We start from the raw sequence: 18,475 nt of genomic DNA, 5'->3' as shown, positions 1-18,475 counted from the left end.
ACAGTACTGTTATACAGACAAGAACAAGTCTTGATTGTTTATTTTTTGAGATGTGTAAAATCTGCTACATGAAAATTTATGTTAGTATTTCACCATTCTCACCATCTTCACTATAAGATTTTGAAGTGTTTTTCTAGCGTTAATAACAAATGTGGAAGGATAAAATATTATTTCTGTTTTAGAGAGCAAAACAGGAAGAGAGAACCTAAAATCACTTGGCAAACAAGTTAGGAACAACAGACCAAAGCATCTGTTAAACATCTCCTGCTTTACTGTCCAATTCAGTGCTGAAGCCAGTTAAGCATTTTTGACAATGGAAATTACAGTAATCAATTTAGTTATATGAATCTAGCTTCCTCTCAATAATTCATGATCATGAATGCCATTTATCACATTGCTTCTATAGGGCAAGAAAGATAAGATGAATAAAACCAGAGGAAAGCACTGAGACCATTTTCATATTCTCTTCAGACTTCCATTCTGTCATCACTCAGTGTCCTCCAAATAAGAAATCTCCTTGTAAAAAAAAGGGTAAGTTTCTGCACCAAATTCTCAGTAGAAGCATAGGACACCCGATCTAAAATTATGCATTCTTATCCAGGCTCATAATGAACTCTCAGCTGCCTCCCTCTAGCTGTACCTTTACTGGGAACTCACCTCTGTTTGAGAAGCTGTTTGTTGTCCTCAATGGTTATACTATCAGCATGGTCTTGCTTGAAAACTTCAAAAGCCTCCTGACATCCAAGTGACATCTTTCCTTCTGTCTCAAGAAAAAAACAGGAACTGTGTCAGAGTGAATAAGAGGCAGACATTTCACATTTCCTTAATCCCATTTTAGACAAATCAGCAAAGCATCTTAAAGAACATGACAGATTATGCTCTGTTGCCCACCAACAGGAAAAAATTTTTCACTGACAAGTTTTTATCTGGCAAGTTAATTCAGATTCACTTTAGAGAAACAAAATCTCTAAAAAAAAAATAAAAATAAAAAAAAACAACAAAAAAACCTTGCGTTGAATAAGTTCTATATAGAGTTGACTTTATGCAAGAATAAGAATGTTGAAGGATTTTCACAATATCAAGGTGCAATTTGCTTCAGTATTTCTTTCACCGCTTTATCATATTTACCCCAAGACGTGACTTAATATTTTCAGTACTCCAGGAAGAGAAAAACTGGAGATTATTTTAATTACGTGTTTCACATTCCTCAGTGAATGTTATCCTCTTATAGTGAATCAGGTATAGTACCTACAAAAACAGTTGATTTCTGCCACTTAGACTTTCAATATTGGATTTATTTCCTTTTGGCACCAGAAAGTCATGATATATTCGGCCTTCAAATCTTTTTTCAAAATACTATAGGAAAGTATTATGATCTGTATTATTAACAGTTCTCATTGCGGAATGATCCACAAATCTAAATAAGAAGTTATGCATGCTATTTAAAAATAAATAAATAAATAAAAGCCTGTCTTTCTGTTTTCAGAGCTATCATAGAATGTTTTAGGTTAGAAGGGGCCTGTAAGATCATATAGTTCCAAGCCCCCTGCTACAGGCAGGGACACCTCCCTCTAGACCAGGTAGCTCACAATCCCATCCAGCCTGGTCTTGAATGCTTCTGGGTTGGAAGATCCACAGCCTTATCAGACAACCAGATGAAGTGTCTCATCACCCTTACAGTAAAGAATTTCTCCATAATATCTAATCTAAATCTACCCTCTTCCAGTTGCTATCCTCATCCTGTTGCTACCTGCCCTTATAAAAATTCCCTCCCCAACTTTCCTAAAGGCCAGGTACCAGAAGGATGCTATAAGGTCTCCTCAGATCCTTCTCTTCTCCAGGCTGAAGAGCTCCAGCTCTCTCAGCCTGTTGTCATAGGGGAGGTGCTCTAGCCCTCTGATCCTCTTTGTGGCTCTCCTCTGGACCAGCTCCAACAACTCCATGTCCTTCTTGTGTTGGGGGCTCCAACACTGGATGCAGTAATCCATGTGAGGTCCCACAAGAGCAGAATAGAAGGGCAGAATCACCTCCCTTGACCTGCTGGTCACACTTCTCTTGATGCAACCCAGGATACAATTGACCTTCCGGGCTGCAAACACACGTTGCTGGCTCATGTTGAATCTCCCATCAATCGACATTCCCAAAATCTTCTCCTCAGGGCTGCTGTCCCTCTAGATAGCACCCCTTCCCTCTGTCAAAGGGGAAAATCAAATCTGTTGCGCACAAGAGTGCTAAAGTTTATTGAGAGTTTTGCTGTGCAAGAGTTTTCTATATAATTTCTGCCAATGAACCACCATTACCTACAACCTACAAAACTTTTCCTGTCTATGTACTTCACAATTTTTGTGTAAATGGGGATGATGCATATTAACAAAACATACCTAAAAGTTATGCTATGCAGTTCTAGAATGCTACATCTTGTTGGGGTCCCGATCAGTTTGCATGAAAAATCTGCATTTTAAACTCATTTGGGACTATATTTTGTTGCGCCTCATGATGCTTATCATTTCAGGATTTCTCCCCCCTGACTTCAGTGAGCTTTTTGTGGTATAAGATATTGTTTACACTGAAGGCTGATAACACAAGCTAGCATTCAGGCAATAATCAGTAAACGTTTTAAAACTATTCAAAGTATAGTAGAAAAATTTCCACTCTGTTTCAGTTGAAAGAATCAGCACATCTGTTACTAATCTAAAAATTTTGAGTTGAAAATAGAACCACCAGGAATGTTTGAATGGCAAAGCATGTAGAAATGCTCCACCCTTTCTGAAGAAGAAAATCAAAGAAAGATACAGTACACTTTTGCCACTGTGTGATCCAAAAGAGTAAAACGGTTTAGGAAAATATATATTTTTTTCTGCAGTGATGACCTGAGAATATAATGTTCGTGTTTCAAGCCTGCACTGAAGAGTTAGCTTTGCAAGCAAAATTTTATAGTACATTCATCCCATCATTGACACTAATTTTAATATGCAACCTGAACTGACCCTCTGAAATGGCTTTTTTTTTTTCTTCAGGAAAAGGTTTCATTAAGTGCAGAAAGCCTTAATGAACATCACATCTGAGCTTAAAATAAACAGAGAATCACACTTTCTTATACATAATACACAACATGAAATATTTAACCCTTTTGACAATGCTTTACCTTTGAGTAAGCAGCAGCACTAGGTTTGGAAGACAAAAACTATTATAATGCTTACTGCTTCTTCCAGGCAGAAGTCTGTTAACCAAAATTAATGGTAATGTAGTAATAGTTTTCCAGCATTATATTAAGAGGCAGCAGAATTGTACAGCTTAACAGAACACATAAGAGTAGATCTCTAGAACTCTTGGGAATGGGAAATTTTCTGGTTCATAAAGTCCACTTCAAAAAAATACAGAAGTATATGGAACAGTAAACAATCACACTCTGAAAACAGTATCTTAGCAGCTTGAAAGAAGCATTAAGATTGTATTTCAGCCTAACATGAGCATAACACTGATACAGAACATATATTGCAGCATATAGGTAATAATGGAGAAAGTTAGAATTATAATAAGGGAATACAACAATGTTAATACTAGAAAAACAATGCAAGAAGCATTGGAAGCTTGATGGAGTGGTGATATACTCAGTAATAAAGTTTGCTTGGTGTACTTTCAGTTATGACATCTACATTTTCTCAAATGACATAATTTTATTAAATGGTTTTTCTCTAGCTGCAAACCGATATATATTTACTGCATTATATGCAATAATTTTAAGAGTAAAAGAATTGAGAAAACATTGATGATAGAATATCATTGGCAAGGTTCTCAAACAGTTCAACTAAAACACTTAGTCTTGTAGAAAACAATTTCTTTTTTTGTACAAGCCAAACAAATTCAATACTGTGGCATGTTATTACAAAGTAAATATTTCAAAATTCTTATTTAAGAAAATCTTCACATACTACAGGCAATGAAATATCATCAAGTCATTACAATGCAAATTGGAATAATCATTATCAACATAATTCGGATGGTTAGAAAAAAATTGCAATCTTCTTGCAATAACACTTGTGAAATTCCAGTTGACAGTGTTGTGTTAAAAAGTGATAACTTTTGTACTAGTTTTCTTTTTTTTTTTTTTTTTTAAACTTTACAGTCAGGTTGTGTAAGTTGGTTTTAATGTTCAAATATTCAGAAATTGTTCAATTCACAGCGTGAAATTTACAGCAAACTCATAATTCATTGCAAATTCCGAGTTCAAATTTGGGGAAAAGTCATGTTTTGATCCACATTCCAGATTTGAATGTTTAATAATATTCTCACTGAAGGTTTCATTTCAGTCTGCACTTCTATCCAGTGCACTGCACCAACCTGCATATGAAACAAAAAGTTGCAGTGCAAGAGATTCCTCCAGAAAAATCTGCAAATTAAAATTATCCCACTGAGCTCAGAAAGTCAGAAAGGAGAATCACAACAACTACAAACAAGTTCTGACCTACAGCAACAAGAACGATAGTAACCAAGAAATAGAAAGTGTATTGTAGTATTCAGTAATGGACTAAACTCTTGTGATTAATAATAACAAAATAAACCGAGAAAAAAATATAATAGTGCTCTGGGAGGTGCCTGATTATTTTTTGAGGTGACATAAAAAGATCAAAGGGATTCCATAATTCAGTAATACACCTAAGGCAGTTAAAAGCCTACATATCAGCAAAGCCCCTGGCAAATATCACACAACTTATTCCATCACTGAAATAATTTATTTTACACAGTTATGTACTAAATGCTATTTACAGCCATTCAAAACAGCATTTAATGCCTTTTAAACTCTAAATGGAAAATACATATGCATAGTATGGCACTGGATGCTCAAATGCCAGGAGAAAAAATATCAATCTGGATAGTATTTTAATGTTGAATACTATCCACTGGTATTACTAAAGGAATAATCCATGTAGATAAGAGCAAAAAAGTAAAAAACCTAAATTGTTTTGTTTCCATGAGTACCAGATGTGTTTGAATGCATTTAAGAGATAATGCTGACTTTTAAAGGTATCCAACAAGCACATATACTATTGGATCCTGTTTAAGTTATCCTAGATTACAAATAATAGACATTTTTTCAAGATTCTATTCTAGAGACTTTTTTTTCATAAAGGTTTCATGGGCATCCACACTAGGAATGGCACTATTAGGCCTGACCAATTCTTTTTGTTGTTGTTGGTTGCTTGTTGAAAAAGAATTTATTTCTCAGAGTCGGAAAAGCTTCTTAAAGTTTAATGTGTAAAATCCATTGAAAATACTTACACTGCTCTTCAGTTAAATCTAGAAAATGGCGCAGAAGGTATCAATTTCATGCTACTGTTTGTGTTAGAAGATATGACAACCTGTCAGAAATAAGAATCACAGTGTCTCCCTCGTAACTCCAACTTATAGCCAGATTTTGGTCCTGGTATGAAAGCTTATGGGAATTCAAGCAGTTCTCATGTCACAGGCTGTCAATTTAATTTGCAAAAAGAATTGGGAACAACTCTTCGGAAGTGAAGAATTGAAGATGCAATTTGAGCTATTTTGGGGGAGGAATATTAAGACTGTTGACAAAAACAAACTCTTCGGAATAGCTGTTCTGACTCCTCACAGACTATGTATTCTGATGATAAAAGCATCTGTCCACTTTTCTGCCCACATATCTGTTCTGCAAAATTTACATTTCACAATGGAAGACTTTGTATTTCTATTTCTATTAAGTGCTCTGTCTACCAATACTTGCCAGCATTTCCACTGAAATCAAGAAGAGCAAAATATGCTGTAGGCTCAAGGAAAGGTCTCATCTGAGAGCTGGGTGAAGAACTTCACAATGGCAGTTGGTGCAACTTGTGAGTTTTTGATCTTATGAAAAGTGTTCCAATGGTCAACCTGCCCTTTCTTTTATCTATTTTGGCTTTTGGTCAAATATGAACAAAGGAACTGTAAGCATTTTCAAATCAGAGTAAAGACAAATCATCTGATAGTCTTTGTACTAGAACTAAGGTGTTAGAAGTATGTCTTGACCAACTGTTCAGAATGGGTAAAAGTAGATTTAACAGAATTGGGGTAAAATGGAACAGCAAAGAAATGTTGAAAAACTGGAGAACAGACACCAGTAAAATATACAACAAATACTTTCCTGCTCTAAAGCTCAGCTAAATTCATCATGATGATACAAATTCTATATGAATATCTTCACTAGGTTGTACTTCAAAAATGGGAAGTGGGTTGCTCATGGTACCCCTGCAGAATGGAACTGCAAAACAGTCTCTAGACAGTTAAAAGACTCAAATGAAAAACAAAGTACTTAGACTAAATAAGAGTGTGGCATAATTAACTTTCTCTTGCTCTGGAGTTTCTTTTGTTTGCTTACATGGGAGAAAGAGGGTAAGAGAAATGCTTTTTGAATTTCGGTACTGTGATATTGCACATTGATTCTGCAAGTTCGACTGCAACGCTCAAGTGAAAATTTTTATGGAGCTATTAACTCATTGCAGCTTGAGTTAACTAGTACATACTTATACTCAATACTTAGGCATTATTTTATCCATGTAAAGTCAAGACAAAAAGTTATATACAAAATAGATCTGTATATAGTATTTTCTAAATAGCAGTAATGCTTGATAGTGCAAGTATATAACAGTAGAAGGACAAACTTATTCAGGGCTATTTTGAACACAAATCAAACTACCATATCTACTGCAATAAGTATTCTTAACAGGCATGTGATCACTGAAACTGATAAATATTGAAATATATATATATATAGGATAATGAAATATATATATAAAGGATAAACTGAGTATAAACTCAATTTAAAAGAAGATGAAAGTGATTATTTTAAACTTCACAAAGAACACCACCACCACCACAATTCCAAAAGGCATATGACTGCTGAAACCAATCATGATGTTTTTTCAGTTTAATTACTATAAGAAATCTCAGATAACAACAAAGGTAAGAAAAATATTTTTCATATTAATCCACTGTATATTTAATAACCCTACTTTTGTAACAAAAGCTGCTTGATCTTAAATGGCAAATGACAGACAGAAATTCAGCTTTATGCTCCTTACTGACATATCATAAGTTTGGTACCAGATTGAAACTCAGAGTGATCTCAAGACAAAAAGATCGAAATTACTGAGATTATTTTCCCTTCATTTTTCTTTTCTGGAAAATAAGCATATTAGTTTGCCTGTTAAATGTTGCAAAGTACAATGCTAGTGAGAAATAAAATGTCCATGACTTTACCTGACAATATATATTTTTTTCTAATATGCATTAGACACAGTTTAGCAAAATCACTTTTTTTTTTTTTCCCCTCCAGTTATGGATCTAAGAAAATTGGTGAAATTATAATAGTTTCACTGCTTCAAGTTTGAAGATTTACAGCATGCCTACTTTGTGTTACTTAGTTATGTTTTTTAATTTTCTTTAAAGAGTCAATGGACAGCAGAATTATCAGATTCAAAAATTAGAGCAGAGTTGCTCTGAGAGGGTAGATACTGAGAATCAGGGTCTAGTTAGCATGAACAAAATGTTTGCAGATATAAGCGGAGAGGAACAAAGTCACATACTTATAAGATCAAGTTTTCATGTTCTGATACCAACATTACTAAATATTTTTTCAGCACTTCATATATGATAACTTGTACGTTTCAAAAGAGACAAATATTTTTCAGCTATTTACAACCATTTACTTTCAAGCTGTCTGTGAGATCATATCTGATTGTATAATACATATACACATTGGAAGTCCTTAATTAGTAGGTATAAAGAGAAAACAGAAATGAAGCATGGTAGGCTTGGCAGAAGTTCAGGGGATGGATACAAAGGAAAATATGAAGTCAAACCCACAGAAACTTTAAGAGACCCACCCAGTGGTGCTGCCACATCTGAATAAATAAGGTTCACTTTTGTCTACGCTGGAATCACACATAGTAGGTAACTTCTTAAGAAAGTGACATACATCTTATGCTGTGTTGCTCTGTTTACATCAAAAATTGAACATTATCAATCAACTGTGCTTTTCTCTCTCTTCATCAAATTCTAAGCCTGCTCACTTAGGCAGTTCACAGGGTTTTGCAAAAATTTTACTAAATAAAAGACAGGGCCAGTATGTTAGCCCAACACGTTAGAACACTGTGATACCAATCTTTGCTTTTGATAGTAATGCCACAGTATTATCTTTTAAATATCTTAGTGAAGTAAAACTAATTTTTCCAAAGATTTCAACTTGATCATTCATATAAGTTGTTGAATGTCAGTTCAATTTAAATTGTACTAGTAACAATGTTTGCTGCTCCTGTTTTAGATCAGAAAATAGGCTTTCATTTTTTTCAAAAGCTTGTCTTTTTCAGCTACACAAATGTTTTTTAAAAAAATAGATTGTTCTCAATAAAATATTTGTCATCCACATATTTTAGGATGTTTTGAATGGCAGAGACTATATTTAAATATTCCTTTTCAATGTATCTTTCATAATTTTAGAAAAATGACTGAAGTGTGGGAGAAGAATATTTTAAGAGTTCTACTAAATGACAACCTACATCAATGGAATCATGACAGCTTGGACTAAATGCAAGTAAAGTTTTTTGTTAGGCACAACTTGTAGGCACAAACTGTATTTTTGGTGCCTCAAGAACCAGCTGTGCCACCAGTCTTGCCGGTAACACCATAAACCACAAAAAAGGAGTGTTTCATTTTCAGAACAGTTCAACAGAGGAATGATGACTTGTTTCCCATCAATCTGGTTTTGGAAACATGCTGTACTTTTAATTCCATATTACATTTTAGTTTTATTCTTTGTTAAGATACTGAGGTTTTCTGAAGTCTATATGCTTCTACATCTGTGGTAGACAAGAAAAAATGATCTGCATTTGGTGTGCTGTCAATTCCTACCAATTTGGAGTTATCTTAAAATTTCAGATTATTAACTGAAGAATTGTAGGAGCTGTTTGATAAGTGTTTTTTGTTTGCCTGTGTGTTCATCTCAGCAGGAACATTTTAGTGCCAAAAAACGGTGCATGAAAGAGTTAAGAGGAGTAACCATGACATAACTGTATGTCTTTTTATCATTCTCAATGTTCTAGATAACTAGATAAACCAAATTTAAAATTTGTTATGTCAAACATGAATAAGCTTTACCGATCTCATTTCTTATTTTTTTCTGGCAGCTGAAAATTAGAAATTAAGATATGAGTGAAACTTCTTTGAAGAAGAATTAACTGATTCTTCTTTTGCTGAAGATTTATTGGAGCCTCTGGGAATGAATGATATTTTTTTTTATACCTAAATCCAGATTTCAGAAATTAAGTATATAATTCCCTGCAATGGCCATGCTAAATTTCAAACACTCAGATCCTGAGGAAACATTTTCCTTCTTGCTGTAACCATTACATTACAGACAGCATCTCTTCTTTCTGCCGTTGCTCATGTATTAAATAACAGCAGTCAGCGCAGTCAATAGATATGTACTCTAAATATACGCTCAGAATTGATCCTTCAGAAGGTTTAACTAGTCTTCCCAAAACTGAAGGCTTCTAGGCATGTGACATTTTCTGCTGCATGAGCAGATAGTGAGGCAGGTTGTAGTGTAGTCAAGAAGCGAGTCCTTTGCATGTGTAACAAAAAATTTAGATGACACCTGAGTAATTTTCCTCAGTTGTTTGCATATTCATTAACATCAACCTTGAAAGTAATGTGTTGAATTCTCTTCAAAAATAAGCACTTTGTACCTCTTGAGTTACAAAAGGGATTCCTTTTAGTAAGTCTATATCTGGATTTGTCTCTAAGTAGTTGATAGAACATTTGGTGGTTGTTAGTACCAGTACTTTCTATACCTATATTATAGATATGTCTTCACTTTTATTTGAAATGGTTATGAAATAGGAATCAAAGTAGAAAATGAGGTGGTTACTATAGACCCAGGAATTACACATATCAACAAAATGGCTTTTTCAGTTGTCCAAAGCTTTCAATTTTTTTTTTTTTTTAAAAAAAAACCACTTATGTATGGATCCGTCCTATTTTGCAGGAAAAAATGTCTATTTTTAAGGAAACACTAAATCTTTGTACAAGGAGGGGGAAAAAAAAAAAAAAGAAAAAGATTGTGCATGTTATATACATTTTTTGTAATCCAGTCTTATCAAACAAAAGAGTACTTACTATGTGAATAAATGTTAACGTCCAGAAGTTCAAGGAGATTTAAGTAAAACTGTAATTTGCATTTTTAATAGAGCACTCTGATGAATGCCATTAATCATTTTTAAATAGTTTAACCAAAATCATACTACTCACTAAACAATAGGATAAAGCACAGCAAATAGCTCTGGATTTTTGCTGACAATAATGATAAGTAGCACACACATTAAAATTTTAAGAACAAAATTATGCAACACGTTATACCTATTTACTTTTAATAGCTTAAAAATAAAGCTTTCAGAAACAGATTCCTTCAGCAGAAAGATTAATTTTAACTTGAACATTCTTTAGATGCCTTAGAAAGTTCAGTTAAGTTCACATGGTTTTGAGTTACAGCCATTAGCAATCACTCTTTGCAATAAGAGAAATCTGGACTCCGGACAAATACTACTAAATTTATCAAAATAGAAAGGATTTTTAAGTAGAAACAATCCATGTGATAAAAAGCAAACAGCTCATCACATTTTTAGGATATCAAAATGTACCTAGTACCAAATCCTTTCCAACTGAAAACTCTAAAAAAGAGAATAATAAATTATTTCCATCCTCAACATTTTCACTTTTGTAGGAAGAAGCAAAGAATGAGGTATCTACACTTTGTTTTTAATTAAAATTCTTTTAACTCTCAAAAGTGAAGCAATTAGGTGACTCTAGTGGCACTGGATATTCCTATTGATCTTAAGTGAACTGAATAATAAACATATAAGTGCTAATCTTATGTTGCTCTGGAGTACTATGTCCAGTTCTGGGCACCCATATACTAGAGGCATGGACAAACTGAAGAGAATCCAATGAAGGTCCACAAAGATAAAGTGATTTGAGAATTTCTCCTGTGTAGAAAGATTGAGAGAGCTGGGACTGTTTAGCCTAGAAGAGAGAAGGCTCAGGGACCTTACCAATGTACTTAAAAGTCTCAAGTGAAGATGTAATGAAGGTGGAGCCACACTTTCTTCACAGTTGCCCAATGCCAGGTCAAAAGGCAATGATCACAAACATGAACACGGAAGGTTCCCTCTGAACATCAAGAAACATATTTTTAGTACATGAGTGACTGAGCACTGGCACAGGTTGCCTAGAGAGGTTGCGGAATCTCTCCTTGGAGATATTCAAAAGCCACTTGGATATGGTCCTGGGCAGCCTGCTCTAGGTGGATTTGCTCAAGTAGTGGGGTAAGGCAAGATTACATCTGAAGGCACCTTCCAGACCTAAATATTCTGTGATTCTATGGCCTTGGTCAGTAAGACCTGTCTGCAGCCATAAAACATGCTAGATAGTAGATAGACCAGAAACAAACATTCCCAAATATCTTATCAAGCGCTTCTAAGTTTTAGTTAACAGGAAGAAATTCTTGAAGTTACAACACACCACCAGAAAAAGGGGAGAAGAAAAGGTCTTAAATCCGCATAAGTAGGAGGATCTATTAGGTGAAAACCATGCAGATATTTCTAGGAAGGGAAACATATAGAAAAAAGTCTTGATCCTTGAGATTCCCCAACTTGGGTTCTTTTTTTTTTTTTTCTTTTAATATCCATACGTTTCAGTTTGGTACACTAGAAAGGCAAAATATTTGCTTCCCATAAAATACCAAAAGAAATAGCATACTTTGCCAAGCACTCTAACAAATCAAGCAGGCAAAGATCAGTGCAAAAATCATAAGAAAAACTAATTGCAACTTTCAATATAATCTCAAAGTCAACAAATTGCTACCTAAAACACTGATACCCACAGGCTTACTTATAACTGCAAGATCATTTCTTTCCTATCAAGTGATTGTTTTGACAGTCTTATAATACAAAATATTCATTTCTCAATTCCACTATACTGCTTACAATGTTGCTTCCAAATTTCTCACCTTTGATGGTTACAATCCTAACTTTTTTCAGAATATCTATTCCCACATCACATTGATTTGATATTTTATAACTAAGACTATCAATTACCAAATATAATCTCTCTCTGTTTGGTATTTACTCTTTTCATAATTCATATTTCCATACAACTTTCATTTAAAGAGGTAAAGCTTTATCTTTCTGTTTTAAAATATTTCCACTTTCTTAAAAAGTCTTTTTGCCTTTAGTAACAAAATCTCCAATACTAAAACACAAATTTAATAAGTAAACACCTTATTCTTGATCTCTACGTTTACAAAAGAAAACATGACCACTCTTCAGACCAATTCTGAAGAAATAACTTTCCCCACACACAACAGAATGTGATATCCTCTTTTCTTCATCCCTGATTCTTCATCTGATTAAAAATTGCTTTAACACCACCAGTGTGATCGTGCTTAAAGTACATCATGCAGCAATATCAAGTATTTGGCTTAAATCTAGACAGATCTAGTCTGCTGCATAACTCTTGAGTGAGCATTTAGGTTAGTTAGCTATACTATTTTTGAGAAGAACTTATAAAATATATTACCTCTTGATCATGCTTTTCTTTGTGTTCTGTCCCAAGACTATTGTTTAGGAGGCCACATAGTTCAAGAATGGAATATTAACTAAAGGTATTGCTGTCCAACTTTACTTTTTGAATGAGGATAAGACACACTCTATATTCATTGGTCACATAGTGTCATCATACAATTAACAGATTCACTCGAGAGCTACATGCCATGTTGTTTCAGTGTTACATGCTGGACATTGCCTTTCAGAGTAAATGCACTGTCTTTAATCCTTAACCCATTCTTAGCACGTACTGGCACTTCTTTCTTTTTTGCTCTCTTGCAGACTTAGGAAAAAAAAGACAAGTAAAAACCACGTTTTTGTAGAAAAATGCAATTACAATAATCTCATGAACAATTTTCTTCCTTGATTTGGTTTAGCCTTTGTTACTGCTGCTATTTGAAGTATACCAGTAGTAAATAACGAACATGGCTCCACAATACAAATTATGCCAAAGACAAAGCAGCTATGGTGGGGTAGAAAAAGTAAGGTCCATTGGATAACCAGCACCAGTAAGGAACCACTCTTTCACATTTAAATGTGTTCTGCCAAAAAAAATATTTAAGTAATTCACTACCAAACAAAAGTGTAACATAGAAGTCCTTTGGTTTCAGACTTTGAAACTACTATATGTTGTCAGGCATCAAACTTTTACAACAAAGGAACATAAAACTGGTAGAAATCTATTTAAAAATTACAGTTCTGCCAATCTTACAACTAGACTATAAGACTATATAGAAAACTATTCCAGTAAATGAAGAGTATGTTACAGGTTTTGAGAAGACAAAATTTTTAATGTATAAGAATATCCTTGCCACATGGGAGTTCCAACCATGGATGTATATCACATACTTATTGAAGAATTTTGCTGTCATAGTTTCACAGAAGAAAAGGTTCAGAGAAAATTTTCCAGCCACTTATCTCCACTCCTTTGCCACATTGGCTAGCAGAATTGTTAATACGAGTGCACACTAACTGTTCTTAGTCAAAACTCATTTTAGCGAATTTTTGTGAATCTAGTAAAACACAGAGAAGTGAACAGAGCAGAAGCAGTAGGTCTGGCAAGTAACAACAGTCAGGGATAGTAACTTCACATGGAAATAGGGATGTGCCTTAAACTTCAAGGAAGGCTGTGAGTAGGAGCCATATGTTGGACATAAATTGGATTACATGAAAGAGAAATAAACTCCAGCTTCTTTTGCCATTCTTTCAATACGGCTCTGACTCAAGAAATTCTAAGACAGAGCTATGGCATTCTTTACCTAACAGTTCACAGGCAACTCAAAAATTTTATACACATTTCTGTATTTTAACACAAAATACAGTCATATTCTGCTAATATGCCAATAGGTGCAGAGAAAGAATTATGTACACTGAATTGATAAAACTGCTTTTGTCACAAATACAGTAACTGGCAACAACAAAGAAAAATATGTCAGACTGAAATATTGTCACTTTCATAAAATACTTGCCTTAGGAAGATGAGGATGGCCCACCAAGTGTTGGAATTCTAGAGTCAGCAGCAGAGTTACACAAATGCAAGCGATCTGATACAAGAATTGTTTTAAGCACAATAGACTTTGAAATTTCCCTTTATCCATTGCTAGCATTACCAGAGTTAGCTGCCTTATGAACAAGATGGTGAGTTTTGGAAAAGGATAGAGTACAGGCTGGAATTTATATACACAGGAAAGATGACAGTTTGTTGCACTTAGTTTTTGTATATTTTACGATGTTTTGCCAGTTAATAAATTAATAATTCTTCTATTTAACAGGGTGATAGGTGTTTTTTTAAATTTTTTTTTACGATATTTTATAGGCTTTAGAAAAACTTTTTTTTTTGCTTTTTTGTTTTTTTTCTGGTTATATAAATGAACGATTAACTATTTTTACAGGGTAACCATTAATGTACTTCTAAGCTCCTAATATGACAAAGATGCTATCATTTGGCTGTATGCACTGATATCTCTCTTTAGGTACCTCTGCTTGGTATGACAGCATCTCTGCAATATCGAAGCAGAGATTAAAAAAAATAACTCTAAAGTCAAAGCACTACTGCAGAAACCTAACTGTGCGGATGTCATACTTTCTTAGCGTAATACATAATGCATAGAATACTCAACACACGTAACTTTCTGCTTCAGGGTAGGTAAAAAACTGAGTTCATTAAAAAAAAGAAACCAAACACTTAGGTGTTTGAGTGAAGGATGAGAGGAAGTTGCGCTAAGGTGTTACCAGAATCAATTGAATTACCATCCGATTCTACATATCACCTAAATGTCTCTTTAAACTTCTGTGAATTTGAGGCCATGCAAAAGCAGAAAATTATATGAGCACAGAACTTCCTTAGCTCTAGACTAAAAAATAACACGTGGTAGCGTTATAGTGTCTCTAGACTGTCTGGAAAAAAAAAAAGCTTGAGTAATTTCATGTACATTATACAAATATTTCTGGAATTCAAGTAAATACCCTTGGACACAAGGCACTTATCATGGAAAATTTAGAAATATTCATAAAAAACAACCAATAGGATTTTAATAATATATCTGATAAGTAAAAGCAGTGTTTATAACTCTCTAAGGCTTAAAATGAAGATGTAATATAACACATGAAAGCTAAATTTCTCAACCAGTATGATCACTATTCCTGAAACCTCACCATGGTGCAATTAATTCAACTTTTAATGAAGTTTCCATCATAAATTGACCTCAAAGGCAGGAAGTGCTTTCTAACCTGTACTTATGGGTTGGTGTAGTCTACCCTATTAACAGTGAGTTCTGCTGTCGTAACAATAAATATCCACATTCAGCAAAATAATTGTTCCTCCTCTTTATATTCAGCAACCTTTCCTGATGAAATATAAGTCAGGGAACAATTTGATACTGCAGTGTGGTAAAATACAGCCTATGATTTAGCTACATCTATTTGCTTAAAATAATTCACATTTGTTTTCCAGAAACCTATTAGTGCATTGTTAGCAATTTCTTGACCATTTCAGTTTTTGCCCCATTAATGTATGACTGCTGTATAAAAAGTATTTAATGTTTTACATTCCACAAGACCATGAAAAACTGTAGCAGTTACAGATCACTTACTATTAGATGGATATCTATGCTATTTAATTACACAGTTCCAAAAGAGATTTCAAAGCTACGTTCCTTAACCTACAAATGATATTGCACTGGCATTTTCTTCCTCATGTACACTACTTTTCAGAGAGACAGCTAATGTCTTATGTACATACACATACAGGTAAGAATGCAGATGCACCTTGCCTTTCTCCTCAAACTGAACACTTAAGAAACAAAATTCTTTCCATATTACAAGGTAACCTTCATTACTTAAAAAGTAATTTTCTCATGTTAAAAATATATACAAGTGAAGGATCAAAAGAAAACTTTCACACTGCGACATCCTGTAGCTCAAATCTACTTATGTCAAGACATAGAATTAAGATTGTTTTTGCTGCTTACAAATCTATGTTTTGCAAATTTACTATTAGAAAGTTTCCTAATTCTCCCTGAATGCCAAGTACATTATGTTTTTCAGCAGCTTTAAACTTCTTTTCCTTAAGATCAAAATGAGACAACATTTTATGGAAATTCCATGTCACAAGTTTAATTCAATATTAAATGTAATGTACCTTAGAGCCAAGAGCACACTCATAACAGGCTTTAGTTAATGAAATAAACTTGCCTAAGTTTTTCTTTCAGTATTCACTTAAGTAAATTAGTCCTAACACATCTAATAACAATCTTAAACATTCACCTCCTGTTTCTGAATAGTTGCTAGCATTTAAAACTGTTGTCTACTTCTTTCTGTACAGTGAAGGATTAAAGGAAATTTCTCAAATATTTAGAAAAGTTTCTTTCCAGAGCTAAAGCTGACATACATGGAATAAAAAAAATAGTCATTCTACTAAGATGAAATTTCCAGTTCATGCTGAGTACTCAACTCTTCTTTTACTCAGCAAGTAGCAATATCATTGTAAGAAATACATTTTACGTAGCTTATTCTTGGAAATTACAATAAGTAACAGACATATTATAACCAGAACTCCTCACCCATGATTGTGGAGAAGTTTAAGCAGCCGACATAATCTAGATTTTTCACAAAACTTCTGAAACAAATTAGCTATCAATAAATAGAAATAATTTAATGAACAAATGTGTTACAGAATAAAGGCTTCCAAAGCTTTGTATTGGTCTCTGCTTCTAATTCTCTCTTACTTTCACAAATCATTCAATCTTCTCCTTAATGTTAGAAAAACAAGATTTTGCACTTACAGATAGCCTTTGAACATGACATTTCAAAGCAATCTTGAAAGATAAGCTACTCTAATTTATTTTGCCATTGAGGAAACTGGTTCAGAGAGATGAGATCACTTGCATAAGTTCAGAATCTTACTAAAAAATAAGACTGAAATAAAAAACAGATGCCCTGTGTCCCAGTCTGAGAACATATTCAACGCAATGTATTGCTCCCATAATGTAATGGAAAGCTGATTTTTTTATTATTAATTTAGATCCGTACCTCAGCAGAAACATGCAAACAATAGTGAACACAATGAAAAACCATGATAAACAAAAAGAAAATTCCAAGTCAGGTAAAAAACTTACTCAGACAATATATTTATCCCATATATAAAAATCAGAAACATAGTATGCTAATTTTTAACAGAAATACATTCTTTAGGAAATATTCTTAGTAAAAAGTGCAATTTATTTAGAAATACCAGGAGTGGTACAAGTACTCAGTGAAAACAACTGCAAACAAGACAACTATTAGAAGTTTTAAAGTGACAATAGAAGACTTACAGAAAAAACAGAACACTTGAAGATGATAGAACTAAAATAAACAACCAGTGGTTGCTTTAAGAATAAAACACTGAAAGAAATATGAAAAAGGAGAATAAGAAGGAAAATCTCCCTCCAGTCAAAGTTACAGTCCTCACCATTTATGACTTAATACATACAGACACTAGAAAAGGTGTATGCAATGACTATCCTTACTCATCTTAATTATTGCACTGAACCACTTCAAAAAAAATTTTTTTTTCATTGTGCCTATACCCATTAGAAGCGATTTTTAATGATTTGAAAACGTTATATGTTATCAACAGTTTTACTAAGTTGTTTCATATACAGTCTATTAATACCCAAATGAATAAATTAGAAGGTATATCATTAATTCTCCGCAACTTGTATGTTTTGTATGTTTCTCTGACATTAAAATTTCTTCTGAATCACAAATATTTACTTTCCTCTCTAAACTTTAGGATTTTTCAATATTATTTCTAAGAAAATGGCAATATTTCAAGTTTCCTATCTGACTCAGAGTATGACTCATTGCTATTGCATGTTTTAACATACATTTTACCCTATCAACATTTCTGAAATAGCCCATAATTTGCTAAACTGATTTAAAAATCATTTGACACAAACCAACTATTGAACTACTGCTTTTCAAACATCTGAAAAAAAATCTATAATTTGACCTTAAGAGTATGACCATAAGAATATAAAGACTGTTCTTATATTATAGGCAGTTATCCAGCACTATAAGGAAGATTGCAGTTATTGTTATTGAAATACTCAGGGTATTAGCTTGGAGACAGTAGGAGAATAGAGAAGGTAAAAAACAACACGTTATTCAAAATCAGCAAGGTGGACTAGAAAAATGAATTTGCTGTAGAATAAGAAATAAATAGTACCTGACTAGACATAAAATGTTGATATTTTTAGCATTTTGTTTATTATGTTACATCAATTCGTATCTTCTTTTAGACTGAAAATAATATGGCAACATTTATTCTCTTTCAATTT

The 18,475-nt window shown here is 33.5% G+C and overlaps 1 protein-coding gene across 2 annotated transcripts in view; it reads right to left on the bottom strand.

Annotated features, from left to right (window-relative positions):
• KIF6 (kinesin family member 6) overlaps positions 1–18,475 on the bottom strand; it is a 139,126-nt gene that overhangs the window by 53,804 nt on the left and 66,847 nt on the right. For both annotated transcript variants that reach the window (XM_085219426.1, XM_031552404.2), the window contains one exon: positions 658–760. In XM_085219426.1, the coding sequence (XP_085075552.1) occupies positions 658–760 (103 nt within the window). The remainder of the gene's footprint in view (positions 1–657; positions 761–18,475) is intronic.

Source organism: Meleagris gallopavo, chromosome 2 (genome assembly GCF_905368555.1).
Source record: "Meleagris gallopavo chromosome 2, MGAL_WU_HG_1.1, whole genome shotgun sequence".
Classification (NCBI taxonomy): domain Eukaryota; kingdom Metazoa; phylum Chordata; class Aves; order Galliformes; family Phasianidae; genus Meleagris; species Meleagris gallopavo.
This window is presented reverse-complemented; position numbering and strand designations above follow the sequence as displayed.